The 20,089-nt window shown below is 31.5% G+C and overlaps 1 protein-coding gene across 5 annotated transcripts in view; it reads left to right on the top strand.

Moving 5' to 3' along the window:
• LOC127734025 (semaphorin-2A-like) overlaps nt 1-20,089 on the top strand; it is a 134,289-nt gene that overhangs the window by 88,308 nt on the left and 25,892 nt on the right. For all 5 annotated transcript variants that reach the window (XM_052243579.1, XM_052243580.1, XM_052243576.1 and 2 more), the window contains 4 exons: nt 3,111-3,216; nt 11,157-11,353; nt 12,604-12,665; nt 18,202-18,504. Coding sequence is in view for 3 of the 5 variants with exons in the window: in XM_052243576.1 (XP_052099536.1) it covers nt 3,111-3,216; nt 11,157-11,175 (125 nt within the window). In the remaining 2 variants the exon portion in view is untranslated. The remainder of the gene's footprint in view (nt 1-3,110; nt 3,217-11,156; nt 11,354-12,603; nt 12,666-18,201; nt 18,505-20,089) is intronic.

Genomic DNA, 20,089 nt, shown 5'->3' on the forward strand with positions numbered 1-20,089 from the left:
CATGGTTGCTCATTTTACTTCACATTTGTTTATTCAAAATTATCAACCATCTACAATTGCATCATACATATCAGCCATCAGTTTTATACATAAAATTAAGTTTTTACAGGATCCAACAGACACAGTTTTTATTAAAAAGATGTTGAAAGGTACAAAACAGTTGAGACATTCTGTTGATACACGGTTGCCAAAAACATATGATATTCTTGTAAAATTAGTTAAGGCTTTACCAAAAGTAATAGTTGGCATTTATAACCAAGTTTTGTTAAAGGCTATGATGTCTATGGCTTGTTTTTGTTTCTTACGTATTGGCGAAATTGCAGTTAAAACTGAGTCTGAATTCTATAGAGTAATTCAAAGGGACGATACAAAGTTTGAAAGAGTAAATGGTCATTTTAGCAATATGACAATTACTATAAATTTTTACAAACATAGTAATCTGCAAAGTAAGACATTATCAATAGCTAGACGTTCTGAGAATCGTCTCTGTCCTGTTAAAGCTATTGAGGAATATCTAAGATTACATAAATGTCCACACGGTCCTTTATGTCGATTTAAATGTGGAAAACCTGATTTAAGGTTTTTATTTCAATTCTTCATTAAAAAGTTTGGTAAATTTCGTAGGTTTAGACACACATTTTTATAAAGGTCACAGTTTCAGAATTGGAGCTGCAACATCTGCAGCTGCCAGAGGTGTGCCTTTAGTCTTGATCCAAAACATGGGTAGATGGAAGTCCAATGCTTTTCAACATTATATACGACTTGATAATTTTCACACTTAAATTTAATATAATCACAGTAGCTTACTCAGTTCATTGGTAGAGGTCAACATGGCTTGCTTTACTTCATGGTGGTTCAATTTTGTAATGATCAACAAGACTGTTTTATGTATGTTAGAATTAGTTTATTATTGTAGAGGTCAACATGGTTTGCCCTGCAAATTTAAGTGTTTTCTTTCAGCCATTTACTATATGTAATGGTTTTTATTTGGTTGGTAGAGGTCAACATGGCTTGCTTTACCTTTCATTATATATATTATTTTCTTTTTTGTTTAATAATCTTTGTTATTTTTTTTGTACAGGTCAACATGGTTTGCTCTACACTTTTAATTGGAATGCAAAAGGTGTATATTGTATTCCATTTTTGGTGTATTTTGTTGAGGTCAACATGGCTTGCTCAATTTTTCTAGTTCTAGAGTTCCTTAAGTTGACTACAGAGTCCTCGGATGGGGATCCCTCTGGAGATTTGTGGCACTTTTTCAACCCCACCTTTGACTATGAAAGTCATTGTCATTTTTGCAGTACTATTATAATTGTTAAGATGTAAGTTGCATTTTAAATTAATTTCTGAATAAATGACATTTTACTCAACTTGTGTTTTATTAACAGCAAACGTAGCTCAGACTTTTTTATCTAGGTCATTTATACCTAGTTTTCAAGTTGTTATCTGTGTCTAGGAATATTAGCTGACAAAATAACATTTATTGTAAATAAAAGATTTTTTGGCTGGAATTTCCGATAATTTTTAGTTTCATAATGTGTAATGTGTAGTTTCATGTGTGTAAGAAGGAATTTCTTTGTTTACGTATATCAACAGGAGGTCAACGACTTCATGTTCAATGCATGATCATCTAATTATATTATCTGATTGGTCAGTTCTTGAGATTAGTAATTAATTTCATATTTCTACATGTGCTCGGACATGCGGTCATTCGCCTTTGTTCTGGGAGAGATAAAAAATCGTTTATGAATTTTAACTGAGAACCCTCCCATTCCCCCCTTCTTTTTAGTTTTATTATATTGGACATTTATTTTTCTTTAAACATCAATGTAATCTAACGACAATAATCATAGTATAGAGTTTTTATACTTTGTATATTTTGGTGAGTTACTTTTTTCAACTCACTTTTATTTTTGTACTTTTTATGATGTTTATTATGTTGGATGTTGCACTTTTTCAACCCCCACCTTTGCTTATTAAAGTCATTGTCATTTATACAGTACTATTATAATTGTTAAGATGTAATTTCATTTTAAATTAATTTCTGCATTTTAAATTAATTTCTGAATAAATGACATTTTTCTCAACTTATGTTTTATTAACAGCAAACATAGCTCAGACTCTTTTGCTCTAGGTCATTTATACTTAGTTTTCTAGTTGTTATCTGTGTCTAGGAACATTAGCTGACAAAAATTTCATCTTAGTAAATTTAGAATTTACTAAAAATATGAAATTCCAACTCTCTCAGGCAAAGTTGACCTTAACTTGTCTGGTTCTTTATGTCCCTTTTGGTCATATTGCTTCTGAAGTTTTAATTTGATTTAACACATTTGCATTTTGACGTCTTTATCAAGCATTTTTCTTGATAAATTATAATAAAGAAAACCTTTTCCGTACTATTTTTGGAAAATACAGTTACACATTCGATAGGCAACTAATGATTGATACAACTAGAATAATATATTGCTCTGAACCTGCATGATATGTTTGCCATCAAACGTTAAGCTTAACATTGTTTGAATCATGTTAAGCTACGACAGTTACTTTTCCTGGTCTGTGCGGTATTGCTTAAAAACATTCCCAGAGTAGAACTGATATGAGACCTTTGATAGTACCTGTTAAAAAGACATTTAATAATGATTTCCAGGCCAACGACACAAATTTATGGAATGATTTTCATCAGGTATGTTCGACAAACAAAGTTAAAAAAATCTATACAATCATCAATAAAAAAGACCTTAACAGGGAGCAAAAAGTATTGTAAGATCTTCGTTCTAAACATGACAATTCAGATGAAATTATGCAGTCATCGAAAGTATCTTAACTATACCTATAGGATTTTTTTAGCAACCAGGAGACAATATCAATATGAAGATATAAGTTTTTTTATAATTGAATGAGACAGCTTCTATTCAACCCAAAATTAGCAAATATACATCCAACAACATCAAAAGAAGACAGGAATCACAAATTTCTGCAATGTATAATGAATAATTGGAAACCAGAGAAAGACATCATATTAACAATAAAAAAGTGAGAGTACTTTTTTTGTAATTATTAATTGATTGCTTCTTTTTCATTAAATGTAGTTTTTACTTATTTCCTTACAGATACTGGGAAGGTTTACAAACTGTTTTTTAAAAATGAAAATACTTTTATTACAAGTACCTACATACCCTTCAATAAATCAGAAGTCATTGGGCACTCAAACATTATGTAAGTACAATGTTTCATTTTATGTTAATATATATATATATATATATATATATATATGCATGGATGCTAGGTACCTTCGCCTCTCAAAAATCCTTATAAAAAACGATATATAGCCGGGTCCTCAAGATGTTCAACAAAATATATTTCTAAAGTTTTTACCACCTTTTGTTCAACAGTAAAAAATGAGCATCAGAAATATTGTGATGAGGTATATTAATCTAGCAGTGTCAATCTGATGTGGATTCTTAAACATTTGAAAAATCTACTTCAAAATCTTTAATCACAATATTTTGTAGTAATATTTTTTTTTATTTTTCAAAAAATCTTTGATTTTTCTACGTTTTATCTTACTATTAACAATGCTCAATTTAAAGATCAACTACACTATCTAATTAAACAGAGCCTTTTCTACAAAAAGAAAAAAGAAATGCTGATGCAAATTCCTTGTTTTAGGTCATGCAAAATCTTACTTTATGAACCACATTTTTTCCACAACAAATACTAATCAAAAAGCTTGATTATACATTATTTCTCAAGATTGGTGGAATACTGTTTCAGCAGTCAGACGGTATTCAATGGGTATTAATTATGCATCACTATTTGTCGACTTGTTTAAGCAAAAATCATACAGAATCTCCGCAAAGACAAAGGGGCCTCGGTGTCCGAGTGGTCTAAATATTTCAACTACTTGCACGTGGCAGGTGAATTCAACTCCAAACTTAATTGATCAGCATTTTGAATGTTCCTACCAAAAGTCGGTGGTCCTCCCTGGTAAATCCGAGTTCCTCCACCAATAAAAACCAATCAATCAATAAATCCTCATAGACAAAAATAGAGCTTATTGCAAAGTTTTTTTTATTCTAATGTCAAATATATTAATGATGTTCTGTCACTCAAAATCCATTTTTTAAATAATTACTTACTTCGTATATATCCCAGACAAATTGAAGTTAAGGATACTTCCAAAAGTAGAAAGTTTGCTTCATATTTTGATTTTTTTTTCTCTCGATATTGACAAAGATGGACTTAAAATAAGAACAAATAACAAACATGATGATTTCAACATTACAGTTGTCAACTTGTCACCACCAGCAATAACATACCTTCTGCCCAATTTTATGGCGTTTTCCCATCTCAGTTAAGGATGTTCGCTCCTCTTGTTTTTGAATTTTTGTCAGATATTCAGAATCCTCTAGTTTAATCGATGTAGTGCTTTTTTAGTTCCGTTATTTATATACTATCAATGTATAACATTCTTTAAAAAAGCTTGTTATTTTGAAATAGAGTAGCGAACATCCTTAATACGTTATGATCGTGCATGTTCACACTATACGGATGTCATCAACAGGAGTGTGCTCTTTACGCAAAAACTAATCCAACATAGTCACGAGAAGAACAACTGAAATCAACACTACTTATGTTTCACCATCACGAATTGATTGACCGATTCGATGTGTCAGTGTCTCAACTCACTAGCGACATGTTTTTAAGTTCTTAGATCTTTAGATACGAGTTAAGTTTTCTTATCTTGATTTTACTGACTGTGTCCTATTCCCTTTTGTGGTATTTTATCCGAGTGTGAATTCGCGGTTGATGCAGGAATATCAGCAGACGCTTATCATGTGGACGCTACAGGTCTCGCTCCTTTTGAAGTAAATGCAATTTCCTTAGTTTTTGTTTGTAACCTTGATTTGTCTCTTCCGTGTCGATTTATAACATGTGAACATACGTAAACTACTGTTGCCTTGCCTTAACATATAATTGTGTAAATTTGAACGGAAATCAATATTAGAACTGCATGCATACTGTTCTTGCTGTTACATGTCGATTACATATATTTCGTTTGTCTTCCTACTTTTTTAGCAAAGCTTGTAGGTTTGAAGGTTTATTTATTTTGCTATTGATTTATAGCAATACCTTAATTTCGTATGAATAAAAAAAGAGAGGCAAAAGATATTAAAGCGATATTCAAACACATAAGTCGAAAACAAACTGACAATGACATTGCAAATAACGAAAAACTATTAAAGTACAAACAACAGTATACAGAAAATTAAAGACTGAACAACAGGAGTCCCTCCAAAAACCAGAGGTGCTATCAAGTGATTCAGAAGGATAAGCTGATTCTGCTCCACATGTGTCACTTGTCGTGTTGCTAATGTAATTACAAATCCGGTGATACCTCTAATTCGGTAGGTCACATTCGAGGAAAAGAGGACGGGATTGTGCGTACGACCGTCATAATATATCAGTCGTCTTCTGTGGAATAAATATTCTATAACGATCAACCAACTCGTAATGGCTTTCGTAAAAATGTCGAAGGAATGATTTCAACTTCAATGATAACAAATAAAACATGATAAGTCTAAGAATATTATTCTGAGTATAGAACAATTATAAAAGTTATTAAATATTGAAAAGGGCGAGTATATTAAGTTAGATCATCACTAAATAATTTTCTCCAATAGAATTGTCTTACACTTTGCCAAAATGTAGATTTTACCACGCCGTTACCGAAAATATAATAAAAAGTATGGGTCACGGTGCGTTTTTTCAAGTTACCAGTTGTGCAAAATTGATAGATTATTCATGATAAACATGTTTTTGTGAATAGAAAGAAAACTATCAAATAGAATGTTGCAATAAAATAGAATGGTTTTATGATATGCTTGTATACGTAGAAAAAAAGAAGAAGAAATGGGGTCGCCAAACTTGTTTTCTTGCTACCAGTAAAAAAAAAAGAGATTTCATAAACATTCCTCTATAAACGTTTTACTACATTTATATGGCTGAGTTGAAAATTGGAATCGGACATAAACACATATTTGGTATTTGTAAAAACATTCTGAATAATACAATAAATCACTTATTTTTCTTTAATGTAATAAACAGTCTTACACATAAATTGCCATTCTGTAAGCAAAGAACTAGATCGATTGTGTACTGCAATTTGACAATCCAAGATTGTGATATACAGTTAATCTACTTTAAGTTAAATATGACTTGACTTTTTGCAAATTTGCTGCCTTCATTTTCTTAATGCACATGCTAACGTCAATGTTACTGTTGATCCTTCATATTTATTCACGATATACCATGATAAGTATGAGATTAAAACAATGGATTAATTCAAACGTGGGAAGGTACTTTCTGTAATTTCTACCAATAAATTGTAAAACTGATACTCTAATTTCAATTTGATGAACAGATTTTTTAGACACATAAATGATTTTCGTTGCTAAATATTTTTCTTTCGTTTGTATGGTGAAGATGCAAATTTTTGTTGTCATAAATGATATTCACCAAAACAAAATCACGTGTCTAACACATGACATTAAAAGCCTGTTTATAACGATGAAAATAGAAAACTAGAAAGTATTAGTGTGTAGACAGTGGAATTTCCCTAGTCAATGATATCAATAGACAGCTTAGGTAGTACCAAAGTAATACAAAACTTTTATCAGCTTTTTTTATGATGACGAATAAGTAAATAAAATGAGATTTTCGAATGGACTGACATCGTAATATCGTGACCTACAGATATTATTACATTAACGTCTGATACATTTGTACTTTATTGTGTTATCACCATAAATCGGATAGAATTGTTTGAAAATACTGTTATTTAGGAGTTTATACATTCCTAGGTCTTAAAAATCAATCATGCCAATACGTTAGGCTAAGCACTTTTCGTTTGGAATTCTAAAGGGAATTAATCTATAAAACAAATACAACGGGTAATTGTTGTTTTGCATTGTATGTTTCATAATAACATTGTAACATTAAAGAAACGAACTTCTTTCTTTAACAGACGCCTGGGTACAAGATTTGGATAATTACTTTTTTTCATTTTTTACACAGAATATCCAATTTGTAATATTTATACCACATACTGTATACTTACATTATACGCTTGACTAACCTTGTGTTTGGTGAATTTATTCACCCTGCAAACGTCCCTTTTATTACTATTCAAACTTAAAAACAATCAAGAAAGCAATTCGAAACCATTTAATTTTAAACTGACATTTCTATGCCCGTGTTATTTAATGCAGGGGAGGCTACTTTTGCCCGAACTTTCATAATGGGGGAAAACAATCCCGGCCTTTTCATGAACTCTTCTGAAATTGTATTTAGCTCAGACGAACCCGAAGTGTTGTTCCTAAAAAGTCATGGACACATCAGTAACCTCTAAGAAAACGTTCGGCCATGGAAATGCCAGTTTAAACATAGATGTTTTCTCCTTGTTGAAGGCCTTACCTTGACTTATAATTGTTATAATAATATTTTCGTCAGTTGAACTCTGGTGGATATTTGTCTCATTGCCAATCATTCCTCTTCTCTTAATTTTACATGTTTTTTATGGTATCAAAACTACACAAATGATAGACATTCCTACGGGTATTAACACTGTGTGTGGGTTATTTTTTCATTGAATGGTTTATATGTAGTAATTAGTATATATAACAGTTTTTAACCATGTCTTACCACGAAAACAATAATGTAATGATCACCGTTAAATCGAACTTTCCGCTATATGTAAGATTTGAATTAAATGAGAAAACAATATTTCAATGATCGCATTCATTCCATTAAAACGTAAATAAAAATAATCTTTAGCAAAGAAAGTTAACACCCAAATGCCACCACATAATCAATTTGGGATACTTTTACTTGGCTCCATCACCATGAAATGTTCCTGCATTTGATTATTTTCCTGTAGATCGAATCAAACAAGGTGATGTGGGGAAAATTCCTACTCATAATAACTACTCGTTAAAAATTGAATCGCTGTCCAGGTGGCAAACAAAAATTATGTTTGTTATGCCTTTTTCGATATAAATGGTTACCTCGCTCAAATTAGTGACGTTTTCAAACCAAGCATCAGTTTAATTGAACATTCAATATCAACAAAACTTGAAAATAAAACTCGACGAAAAATGAAGCCGCTATGAAGGCGACAAGAGTTGATATAAGATAATATATGTAATATAAGTTCCAATCCCTAACACGTGATGCCCAATTTCAGATTTTTCTTGATATCGAATTCAAACAGGGTAAAGATGATTTGAAACATTTACAAATTTGAAGAGGATTTCATAACAAGTGATAGCTGTATTTTGACGATAAGAGTTAATATGAGATACATTTATAAATACCCAATCCGAAAAATGATTCCCCATATCAGATTGTTTTCTGATTATTGTATCAGTAAAAATCTAAATCTAACTTTAAAGAATAAGGACAAAAACTGAAAGTGTTGTTCCCGTGATAAGACATCTTCGCTAGCCAAGGGTTACGATCCACTCCCATCCTCTCCACCCTTGGCGGATTGAGATAGAATTTCGGAGGCACAAGGTAATAATTTTCATTGGTTGCAGTCGAAACTCGCTGCATCCTATCAAAAAGCGCCTATAACATGATCACGTGTAAATGTAGAAAGTGTATGTAAACAATTGTCACGTGCTTATTGTGCAACAAGTCTTTACATCCCTAAACATACGGCTATATTTAGTGACAATTTGAATGCTTTTAATCAATTAATTGAAGTTCCTGTGTATGTTTCTTGCACAAATGCATGAATGTCAACGTATATTTTCGTTTCCTGTTTTACCAAGTGTGTAGAATCTAGACGCTACCGTGTTTTTACCTCCAAATTGAAGAGTTCAAGTGCTACCATTGGTCAAGAATAATGTATTCGGAATAGGCGTGACTTTAATCTACCGATAGATGGTGCAACATTGTTATCACAAATGTTGGCATAATCTGCCAAGGGTGGAGAGGAGGGAATTGGATCGTAGCCCTTGGCTAGCGAAGATGGTGATAAGAATGAACATGCGATAATTTTAGAAGTGCGCATCCCCAAAATCTGGTTCTCCATTTAAGATTTTTCTGTTCATCATATTTATGAGAGATTCATGAGAACAAGAATTGATATGGGATATATTTACAAAGTTGCGGTAGGTATAAGGTTTTGGTCCTGTCTATCAAATCAATACAGTGTTTGGAATGATAACGCCTTAAATAAAGGCAACAGTAGTATACCGCTGTTCAAAAGTCATAAATCGATTAAGAGAAAACAAATACGGGTTACAAACTAAAACCAAGGGAAACACATCAAATATAAGAGGAAAACAACGAAATAACAGACCACAGAAGTGCAACAAAAAACAAACATTAATGCAACATTCATAGAAACGAACTATTAAATAACAAATGTGTTTCGAGTTCTCGTCAAAATTAAATGAAAGATTAAATTCGCTACACTCATGGATGCGTTTGATAATTACATGTATTTACAAATGGTTTGTGGAGGCATTAGTTTTTGTGTAGCTTGCTGACAAAAGTTTCTATGAAACCTTTTCATGAAGCGGACAATCTGTACTGTCGGACTAGATAAATGGTCATAAACATTAATCTTTCAGCAACTTCATTTATATCTAATATACAGCCAAGTCTGGTTCATACAGTTTTTTTTAAATATTGTTTTATTCGATATAATCAGGTTTTACAACCACCGGGTGTGGACAGAGTAGACAGATTTGACACAAATTGGTTGGAATGTTTTGCTTTAGTACTATTCAACTTCATATGTAACTTTTGATTTGAGTCTCGCTAATGCGTTATGTATAAGCAAAATGCGCGTCTGTCGTACTAAATTAAAAAGCATTCTTAACGGGGTGTGTATAACCACCGATTTGATGCCACTTTCGGTTGACGTTTCGTTTTTGTAAAATTGCAGTTATTTTCGTTCAGTTTACTGTTTATAAAATGTAGCCAGATTTGTCTAAACATTTTCCAATTTAGTGTTCTCATTGTTTTGTAACTTTATAAATGATTTGTCCTTCTAAACGTTTTGATTTGAACGTCACTGAAGAGTCTTATGTAGATGACACGACCGTCTGAATTACTAAATTAAAAGGCTGGTATCTTTGAGTTTTTTATATTTTATTTGCACTTAAAAAATCACCAGTAAAAGTTGGATGAAAACTTAAATTAATATAAACACACATATGTTTTTTTTTTTTTTTTAACACTCCGTCTTTATGTGGCAACATTCGATTGTATAAAAAGTACCATAAATATAGTTATTGTTGCATTGTGGTCTTTAGTGTGGTTACCGTTTTTATTCAATGCAAGGATTTAGATTAAGTACACTTTGATATAAATCTGCAAATCTTTTTTCAGATAATACTTTCTTTGTTCGTGTATAAAGGGGTTCATTTTAAAGGTAGATAACATCTTATAATAAAGAGTGAATGAAGTTGTTGATTTAGATTAATTTTGAATTTAGGAATATATCTTCCTCAAGCACAGCTCTGATTCCTTGCCCGACGTTGGCTATTCTTTTTTGTTCTTTGTGGTTCATAAGCTATTCATTTTTTAAAAAAGCTTTGGATTTTCATATATTTTGGCCTCAAACATCACTCAAGAGACATTAATTGTCGAAATGCGCTTCTAGTGCAGAAAACCGGTACCGTTTATGTTATTACAACCACTGTGTCGATACGTCTATTGATTGTCTGTTAATCCCCAAGGGTATCACAAGCTTAGTAGCCAGAACTTCGGTACTGGCATGAAAATACGGATTTTGCGTTATCAAAATTTGCTGTTGCAAAATTTTAGAAATTAATTTAGATTAAGGAATATATCTACCTCATGCAAAGCTCTGATTCTTTGCCCGACTTTGACTATACTTTTTTGTTCTTTGAGGTTTATAAGCTCATCATGTTTTTATTAACCTTTGGATTTCCTCATATAATCATTGTTTACAATTTAAAAGACTCAATGCAGGCTTTTCTTGACAAGTGACAATACTTATGGTATTTGTGTCCTCAAATTTAAGTTGCATTTTCTAGAAGTATTAAAGGGGCATGAAGCACGCAGTCGACAAAAAAATCAGTCGTTTATGATCTCATGATGGCTTATTTATGTTTAAGGATGACTCGGTGTATCTAGGAACAGATCTCTCCGTTACACGTATAAAGGTTATAAACTGTGAAAAGCATAGATTGATTGACCATTGCGTAAAAGATCCTCATTGTGGATGGGATAATACAACAGAATTGATTGAAAATGAAAACCAGTGCTACAACAGATGCCGTACCTTTGATTATTTAATAGAACATCAATTATTGTAAGATTAGTTAAAAGTTTAATATGAATGTAGTAATCATATATCAAACGTAACTAAAAAAAAAGATATACACCTAAAATATACGTTGAATAAGCAACATTGAACGTAATATTTTGTGCATTGCATTTGCGTTAAGATTGATTTTTTAAATACCAATCCAGTAAAAATTCAGCGTTAATATGCAGCTGTCCACTGAGAGAGATATGTCTTATATTAGGTATACGGATCGATTAGCTGTTTTTAATAATGAGGATGACTCAATAAGATCGGACTGAACACAATTAAATCATGTATAACACATTTTAGTTTGAAATTGTGTTTAATACTATTCAAATTATTCAAACCGTCTACACAAACACGTGTCAAGGGGCCAATATGGTGTTACATTTGGTGTGCATCGATTTAGAGGTAGCTATATCTTAAAGGAAATGAATTAAGTGTATTTTTCATTTCGGCAATTGAACACGCATAAATTTATCTCTGAAAAACCACCTACTAACGATGGACAATGTTTAGTATTTTGAATAGCTGATAAATACATTAATAATACGAACCTGATTCAAAATGTATATGGTTTAAAGATTTAAATAAAAACAACGTAGTTATATGTGTATGTGTGTGTTTGTGAGCATATGACACTTTAACAAAATTTCAATAATGGGCGAACTAAACAAAAACCTACATGTATTATTACAATTGCAAAGAATTTAGTTAACATTTGTCAAATTTATACGACTATCCGTTTTCTGTCATCACATTTATTTGTTGGAGTAAAAACTACCTTCCAAAACTGCATTTTCAGATTGACATGTATTTGAGAAAAAAATGGAAAAGCTTAACTCTTATGTCTCACTTCTTTTTTGCTTTTTTTAAGTTTGAAATTTGTTTTCTTTTTATAAATACTTGTGACACTAGTACAAGAAGACCTGCTTAACATTTGTCCCTGATTTTTGATAGTGTGTGTGGTCTCCATTCTTTATTTTTACTTGCAACACATAATGAAAGAATATAAAAATGTTGCTTTCTAAATGTCATTGCGTCCGTAGTAAATAATAAGGATCATTTATTTTTATTGTTGAACACAGAGTTTAATCGATAGGAGTTAATGGCAGATTTGATTCAGAAAAACAATCAAATATTATTATTGTTCAACAATACCATTGCTAGATAAAGCCATGCAATGATATAATCTCAATATTAATTTTCAATTGGACTTTAATCGATCAGTGTTTTTTTTTTTTAATTTACAGAAACAAAACTGGTGTTTATACACATGTGGAGTATGATTTTTCGTTCACGACACCTACAACGTGTAAGTAATAGACAACTTTACTTTTGTGCTTCTTTGTAAAAGGCTATTGAAAAAAAAAACATAAGTTGACATTGCCATCCGAAATATTACTACGATACTAATATATAACATGCATTTAGTTAAATACAACAGTACGCTGTAGAAAAACACTAACGTAAACACATGTTACTAACTACTGATGTTTACACGAAATTGTACTTGATAAAATTGCCACATGAGCATTCATGTTTAATCGAATGTAGTTCGATAGTGTCTGGGTTTATACAAAGACCCGAATTGAGCAATACTGTTCACATTCGTTATTAACAATTAAAAAATATACCGGTATCATAAAATAGTTAATTTGGTAACTCAGGATGAATTGTAAATATAAAGAACAGTAATATGGCTACTAAGTGAATACACAATTTTGTTAACATCCATCTAGAGTGCCACCTTTTCATCATTTGATTCAAAATACTGATCATTCTGTACAAATCCATAGTTTTGATATATATAAAGATGGTTTTATAACAACATATTTGTTTGAATCTACCAACAATGTCCATATTTGTATATCATTATATGGCGATATTATAAATCAGTAAATTGTTTAACTCAGGAAAAATTGTATAATACAAATGACAGGTATATTGTACTCAATGACAACAAAATTTTGTCTCTGTCAATTCAACACGTTCTCTGTTTTATCCAAAAAAAAAACAAACTGTCACTAAAAAAACATAAGTTTCGATATCTGAAGATTGATTGTATAAAAAGAAGTGATAGATACCAAAGGTATATTCAAATAGTGGAATGATATAACGAAGTCGGTAAATAAAATTTAATAAGTAATTACAAAGTTAATAATGTTCTAAAGTTCAAATGTTCGAAAGTTCACAATTTGAGAATGCTTCAAAAGTTCAAATGTTCCAAAGTTCACAAAACGTCACACTGACACGTAAATCGTATTATGATATTAATTCGGTTCTGACTAGAATGAATTCGGATGGTGAGTGAATTCTAGCCTACCGACGAGGGGGGAGACCCAGCGGAAATATTCTGTTCATTTTTCTTTCCTAGTATTTATATGCGGTCAATCTTCCTGGTCACACTGTGTAAGGTTATTAATTTACTGCAGGATAGATGTATCAGCGTAATTGAAATCAAAACGTATTGTATAATGAAGCGTACAGTCTATTAATGAAATGCACATTTGTCTGTATTTATTAATCAAATACTGCTACATATTGTCCAAATGTTATTTTATTACGATTGTCGAAATAATTGTAACACTTCTTGTACACATTTGTCGTTATGTAATTAAATAATAATCTAATCCGTATTGTGTTACAATGACATTAACCGTTAAATAATATTTGGAATGCACCCATCTTACACACGGCTAAATCATATATCATTCGAAAGCACATAATCTATACTTTCTGTTTCGCACGATCGAAAAAAATTCGCCCGGTGCAATATCCATCAAATCAAAATCAAAGGTCAAGGACGGAAAAGTAAGTTTGTTTAAGATGTCAGCACTATTGCATATTCCGGCTTTTCTATATAAAAAAAATGTATGCAAACATGGAAACTTTTAAGAAGGGAGTTTGACAGTTACTTATCAAGCGCACTTTTGAATATTCAAAGCATGTTTTTTATAGACAGCACCTTTTCCATGAAATTCCAGTAAAAATAATAAAACTGAGTAAAAACCTAAATACTTGTTTTTGATTCAATTGCTAATCACTGAAATAAAAGTAAAACCCTTTAATTAGTGCTAAACATCATATATTGTTTGCGAAATAACGCAAACATTTGCGAAATAACGTAAAGGTTTGCGTTATAACGCAAACATTTTGATTTTAACTATTCATTAAGTTTTAAATATTTTATAATCAGAAACTTTTATATTGAATTTACATTTTATGTTTATTATATAATTTAAAAGTAGTGTTTTGTACATATCGGCATGTCCGTTTGCCAGTACAATTTGGTTGAGATTTAGTTAAGAGAAGAACCATGAACACAAGGCCGAATCATTATAAATTATATACATAGGAATAAGGGAATACTTGTAATTATTGCAATTATACACAAATTAAGAAAGATTTTTGTATCAGAAAATTATATAAATTCAACATGAAATAAGATATGGTTATAGGAAAATGTGAATTGAAATGCCAAGGTTTTGATAATTTTGATTTACGGGAAGTGACAAAGTAGAGAACAGCAACAAAAATTTCATACAATTCTGAAACTATAAAGTCGAATAGACAAAATGATTTTTCGGCTTTAAAATGAATTATTTTGAAGGAAAAAAAATGAGTTTTGATTTAAAAAATCGTTTGTTGAAATCTCATTATATGATAAAGATTTTTTAGTAAAAAATCATGGGGTTTTACATTTCGATCTAGTGTGGTAGCTATTTGAGATGCTTGAGTAGCAATTTTAATGTAGAGTATATAATTATAATAATAAAAAAATCTTCATACTATACATTTATTTTAATAGGGTAGCTTGTATGAATTTAACCAATTTTACACATTATTCAAACGAGCGCTTACTTTGAAAGTATATTCAATCTAATTAAAATTAAATTCTTTAATTGCTCCCGTTCTGATATGTCGAGCATCAAGCGCATCAAGGATGCTCGACATATCAGAACGGGAGCAATTAAAGGATTTAATTTTAATTAGATTGGAAGTATATTCAAATTCGGCTACATTAACAGGGTTGATTTTTTAATTTGCTTCGGTATAACTTCAATCTACTGAATATATATATTGGAAAATGTTGTTTGTGCTGTATTTAGACCCCTCTAACAAGAAATTTGTTTTGCATGCACACGTATAAAAATTGCGGTTTTTATCCAACGCTAACATAGGTTTGAACGTTGTTTTCAATTTTGACTTGTTTATATTTTTTCGTTTGGGCTTGTATTTTATTTGCCTTCGGGTTTATAAGATCCGTTCATCCTAATTTGACTCCTCAAAATTCAAGAGTCTATCCTAAATTGAGGTAAATTACATGGCCTTCCAAACACTGTTTCGATTCCTAACATCACTGAAGAGACATTAATTGTCGAAATCCGGATATGGTGAACAAAAATCTTTGCACCTTTGTTTGCGGTATACCACCTTTGCCGCAAGTTTATTGTTTTCTGTTTGGTATGACATTTATAATTAAGATCCATTTATTACACCTTGTGATCCGTTTATTTGGCAAACGCCAATGGCAGTCAGCAGAGTTTAAGAACATTTGTTGTTCGACCTGTTAGTCAAATGCGTTTTGTTAAAATATACTTTTTCACTTTTTTGGTCTTTTGGAAAATGTTGTTTGTGCTGTATTTAGACCCCTCTAACAAGAAATTTGTTTTGCATGCACACGTATAAAAATTGCGGTTTTTATCCAACGCAATCATAGGTTTGAACATTGTTTTCAATTTTGACTTGTTTATATTTTTCGTTTGGGCTTGTATTATATTTGCCTTCGGGTTTATATGATCCGTTCATCCTAATTTGACTCCTCAAAATTCAAGAGTCTATCCTAAATTGAGGTAAATTACATGGCCTTCCAAACACTGTTTCGATTCCTAACATCACTGAAGAGACATTAATTGTCGAAATCCGGATATGGTGTACAAAAATCTTTGTACATTTGTTTGCGGTATACCATCTTTGCCGCAAGTTTATTGTTTTCTGTTTGGTATGACATTTATAATTGAGATCCATTAATTACACCTTGTGATCCGTTTATTTGGCAATCGCCAATGGCAGTCAGCAGGGTTTAAGAACATTTGTTGTTCGACCTGTTAGTCAAATGCGTTTTGTTAAAATATACTTTTTTACTTTTTTGGTCTTTTGGAAAATGTTGTTTGTGCTGTATTTAGACCCCTCTAACAAGAAATTTGTTTTGCATGCACACGTATAAAAATTGCGGTTTTTATGCAACGCAATCATAGGTTTGAACGTTGTTTTCAATTTTGAATTGTTTATAAATAAATATATGTATATATATATATATATGCATGTATTCTCCTCCTCATTATTATGCCATGATATGTGCTAAACACTCAAGCATTTTACTTTGAAATAAGAACAAAGGATGATAAATTTTTATACATGCAGCTTCCTCCATTTGCAGATGATTCCCTTAAAACCTAAATAAGAAATAAGATAAAACAAACGTTTGCGTTATATCGCAAAGGTTTGCGTTATTTCGCAAATGTTTGCGTTATAACGCAAATGTTTTCGTAAATTATAGGAAGAAATATAAAAAAAAATTGTGTGGAGCTAATACGCTTCCATACACTTTCATCAATGAATTCCATTTTTGTTCTTTGTATATATTAATGTAGTTGTCTTTTAACTGAATCCATTGACTTGCCATTACATTATTGAAGAATAAAATATTTCATTTATGTATTATTTATTCATTTACACAAATGAAAGATACCTGAATATATAGAAATTACAGATAAAATATTGTGCAACCAACCTATTAATTTTCGATTGATTTGGATGTTTAGTATCCTCTTCTATAATGCTCATATGATAATTCTGAAAAATTGTATCAAACAAGAACAAGAAATCGCATTTTGTTTAATTATAGCAAACATTTGGAATGTTAATTCTTGCCCTTTGGCCTTGATTAATCGGAAAATGCACCGTACGCAAGACATAAAGTAGAAATAAGATAATAAGCTTTCCAATGATACATTATACTTTTTGAAACATGTCACGCCTAAAACTCGTAAATGGAAAATAAACTGACAATGCCGTGGCAAGAAACGAAAAACAACGAATAGCCAAACAACATTACTAAAGACTGAGCATCACGAACGCCGCCAAAAACCAGGTGGGGGATCCCAGGTGCTCCGGGTAAGCAGATCCTGCTCCACATGTGACATCGTGTTACTCCTATAAACTATGTTGAGAAAATGACGAGAGGGTTCAAAAGGGCTTCACAAAATTATACAATACCTTATGCATTCCGGCATTATAAAAATTTAACTTGAACATTCCGTTGAACATATAATCATAAAACAAAGTGTAAAGTTTATGATTAGCATAGAATATAGCAAGAAGGAGACTGTACAAAAATGGGAACGAATCAACTCAAACAATATTGTTAATATCCGATCACAAATATTTGTTTTTTCCAATGCATTGGATAACCTTGTTATCCGTCATCGAATTAAAAACATTTTTTTTTCAATTTTATGATACCTGCATGTCTATATATATGTCGATCAACAAATGTAAATTTTTAATCATTACTGTATAATGAAGGATAAAGAAATGTTTATGTGTATGTATAGACGTGCTGGAGCTATCTTGGCAAAATGGTCTGCAGCAGTCCTAAAAAGCAGTTTATTTGCTTGTCTGCTGCAAATTTCTTAAGTTAACTTGGAAAGCAGTCAAACAGTCAACTTTAAGCTAACTTTTCTATTGGTTAGGACTGCACTAATTTGTTCGCATGGCGTTAATATTTTTACATTATACTCTATTCCATCGATCACATTTAAAATATATCTTTACTATAATTGCAGGCCCTCCAGACAAACCAAAATATGTCCGTTCAACAAATTCCACGTTATCCGAAATTGACCTCCGATGGGTTTCTGGCTTTTCTTGTGGTTTAGATCAAACATATGTTATAGAATATCAAATCCATCAATCAGAGGACTGGATTAATTCAGAAGTCAATCATGTTGGAGCAGATACCGATCCCCAGATACATACTCTCTCTGGTCTGCAGTCAGATAGTTGTTATAAAATTAAGTTGTCTTCACGAAATGAAATCGGTATGAGTCAAGTAACAGACTGTTTAATTGTATCAACAATATCTTCAGGTAAATTATTAATACTACATAACGATAAAGTTTTTTAGTATTATTTTATAGTCAGAATAAGGAGCAAACATAGAAAGTGCGTTTGCAGTGACTGTTTGTGTGTACATTTTAACATTTTCCAAGTGTACTCAAACAAAACCATTGTATCGACAATATCTTGACGTAAATAATTAATACCACATAACGATAATGTTCTCCTTAATATTGTTCTTTGGTCAAAATAATGAGCAAATATAGAAAGTGTATTTGCAGTGATTTTTGTGTTTGTACATTTTAATATTTTCCGTTTTCCAAATGCAAATGTTACTGCTCTAAGTATACCCAACAAACAGAACACCCGAGTGCTACAAATATTTATAATTTATATTTAAAAAAGGTAAGATAGAAGTCATATTAAGGGTATTAACTTGTTTGCCCCCCCCCCCCCCTCCCCAATCAGTAATTTAGAAATGATAAAATACTATTTTTGTATTATCTACCCTTTGTTTTTATCTAAAATCTTGGAAGGTATCATCCGCCCAGTAATATTGCAATTCTGTGCTGAAATGATATAGCATTGGGAAATATTTTTACAAATTCTTATGTGACGTCACTTTGTGTGTTTTTTTAGAATTTCAAATGTGACGTCACTTTGTGCGTTGAGGCTTTAGCTAACTCGGCTGTGTATTTTTATATGTTGGATTAAGTTGTTTTTATTCTGTAGTTAGTCCCCACTTTGGTTTTATCATGTATATCTATTATATAGTCATTTTATAATATTTACTGTTTGCAAAATTATAAATTATTCTAAATAATAAGGATGTTCTTGTCCCAGGCAGAAAATCCTGGCCGTGTTAGGCGCAACTTTTTGGAAGTTTTAGTCCTTGGTGCTCTTCAGCTTTGTACTTGTTTTGGCTTTCAAACTTTTTTTATCTGAGCGTCACTGGTTAGTCTTGTGTGGACGAGACGCACGTCTGGCGTATTGAATTTTAAGCCTAGTACCTTCTGCTAGCTATTATTCGTGTGTTTCTTTGTCCTATATGTTCTCCCATTTATTTGTATTGTGGTCCTGTCATGTTATGTTGTCGTTTTGGTGTTGTGTTTGACGTTGCCATAAAAGCGGGAGGTTTGGCATGCCACAAAACCAGGTTCAACCCACCATTTTTTTCTTAAAATGTCCTGTACCAAGTCAGGAAAATGGCCATTGTTATATTATAGTTCGTTTCTGTGTGTGTTACATTTTAATGTTGTGTTTTTGTTGTGTCGTTGTTCTCCTCAGTTTTAGTTTGTAACCCGGATTTGTTTTTATCTCTATCGATTTATGAGTTTCGAACAGCGGTATACTACTGTTGACTTTATTGGCCATTTAATGTAAATTTATTTATCATAAAATTTGAATTATTCTAATCGTTCAACCCCCTTGGTGTTGGTTACCTTATCCAAACTTGGAAAATTGTTTGGAATTTTGCATTTTTCATTTTGTCAACATGGCAAATGATCTGACCATCCAACTGTTTTGACCTGGTGATGAGTCTTTAGTAGACGAAACAGCGTGTTTAGTACTAATTAAAAGCCTGGTGTCTTTAATGAAAATATTTATTTGAAT

Source organism: Mytilus californianus, unplaced genomic scaffold, assembly GCF_021869535.1.
Source record: "Mytilus californianus isolate M0D057914Y unplaced genomic scaffold, xbMytCali1.0.p SCAF_3, whole genome shotgun sequence".
In the NCBI taxonomy this organism is placed as follows: domain Eukaryota; kingdom Metazoa; phylum Mollusca; class Bivalvia; order Mytilida; family Mytilidae; genus Mytilus; species Mytilus californianus.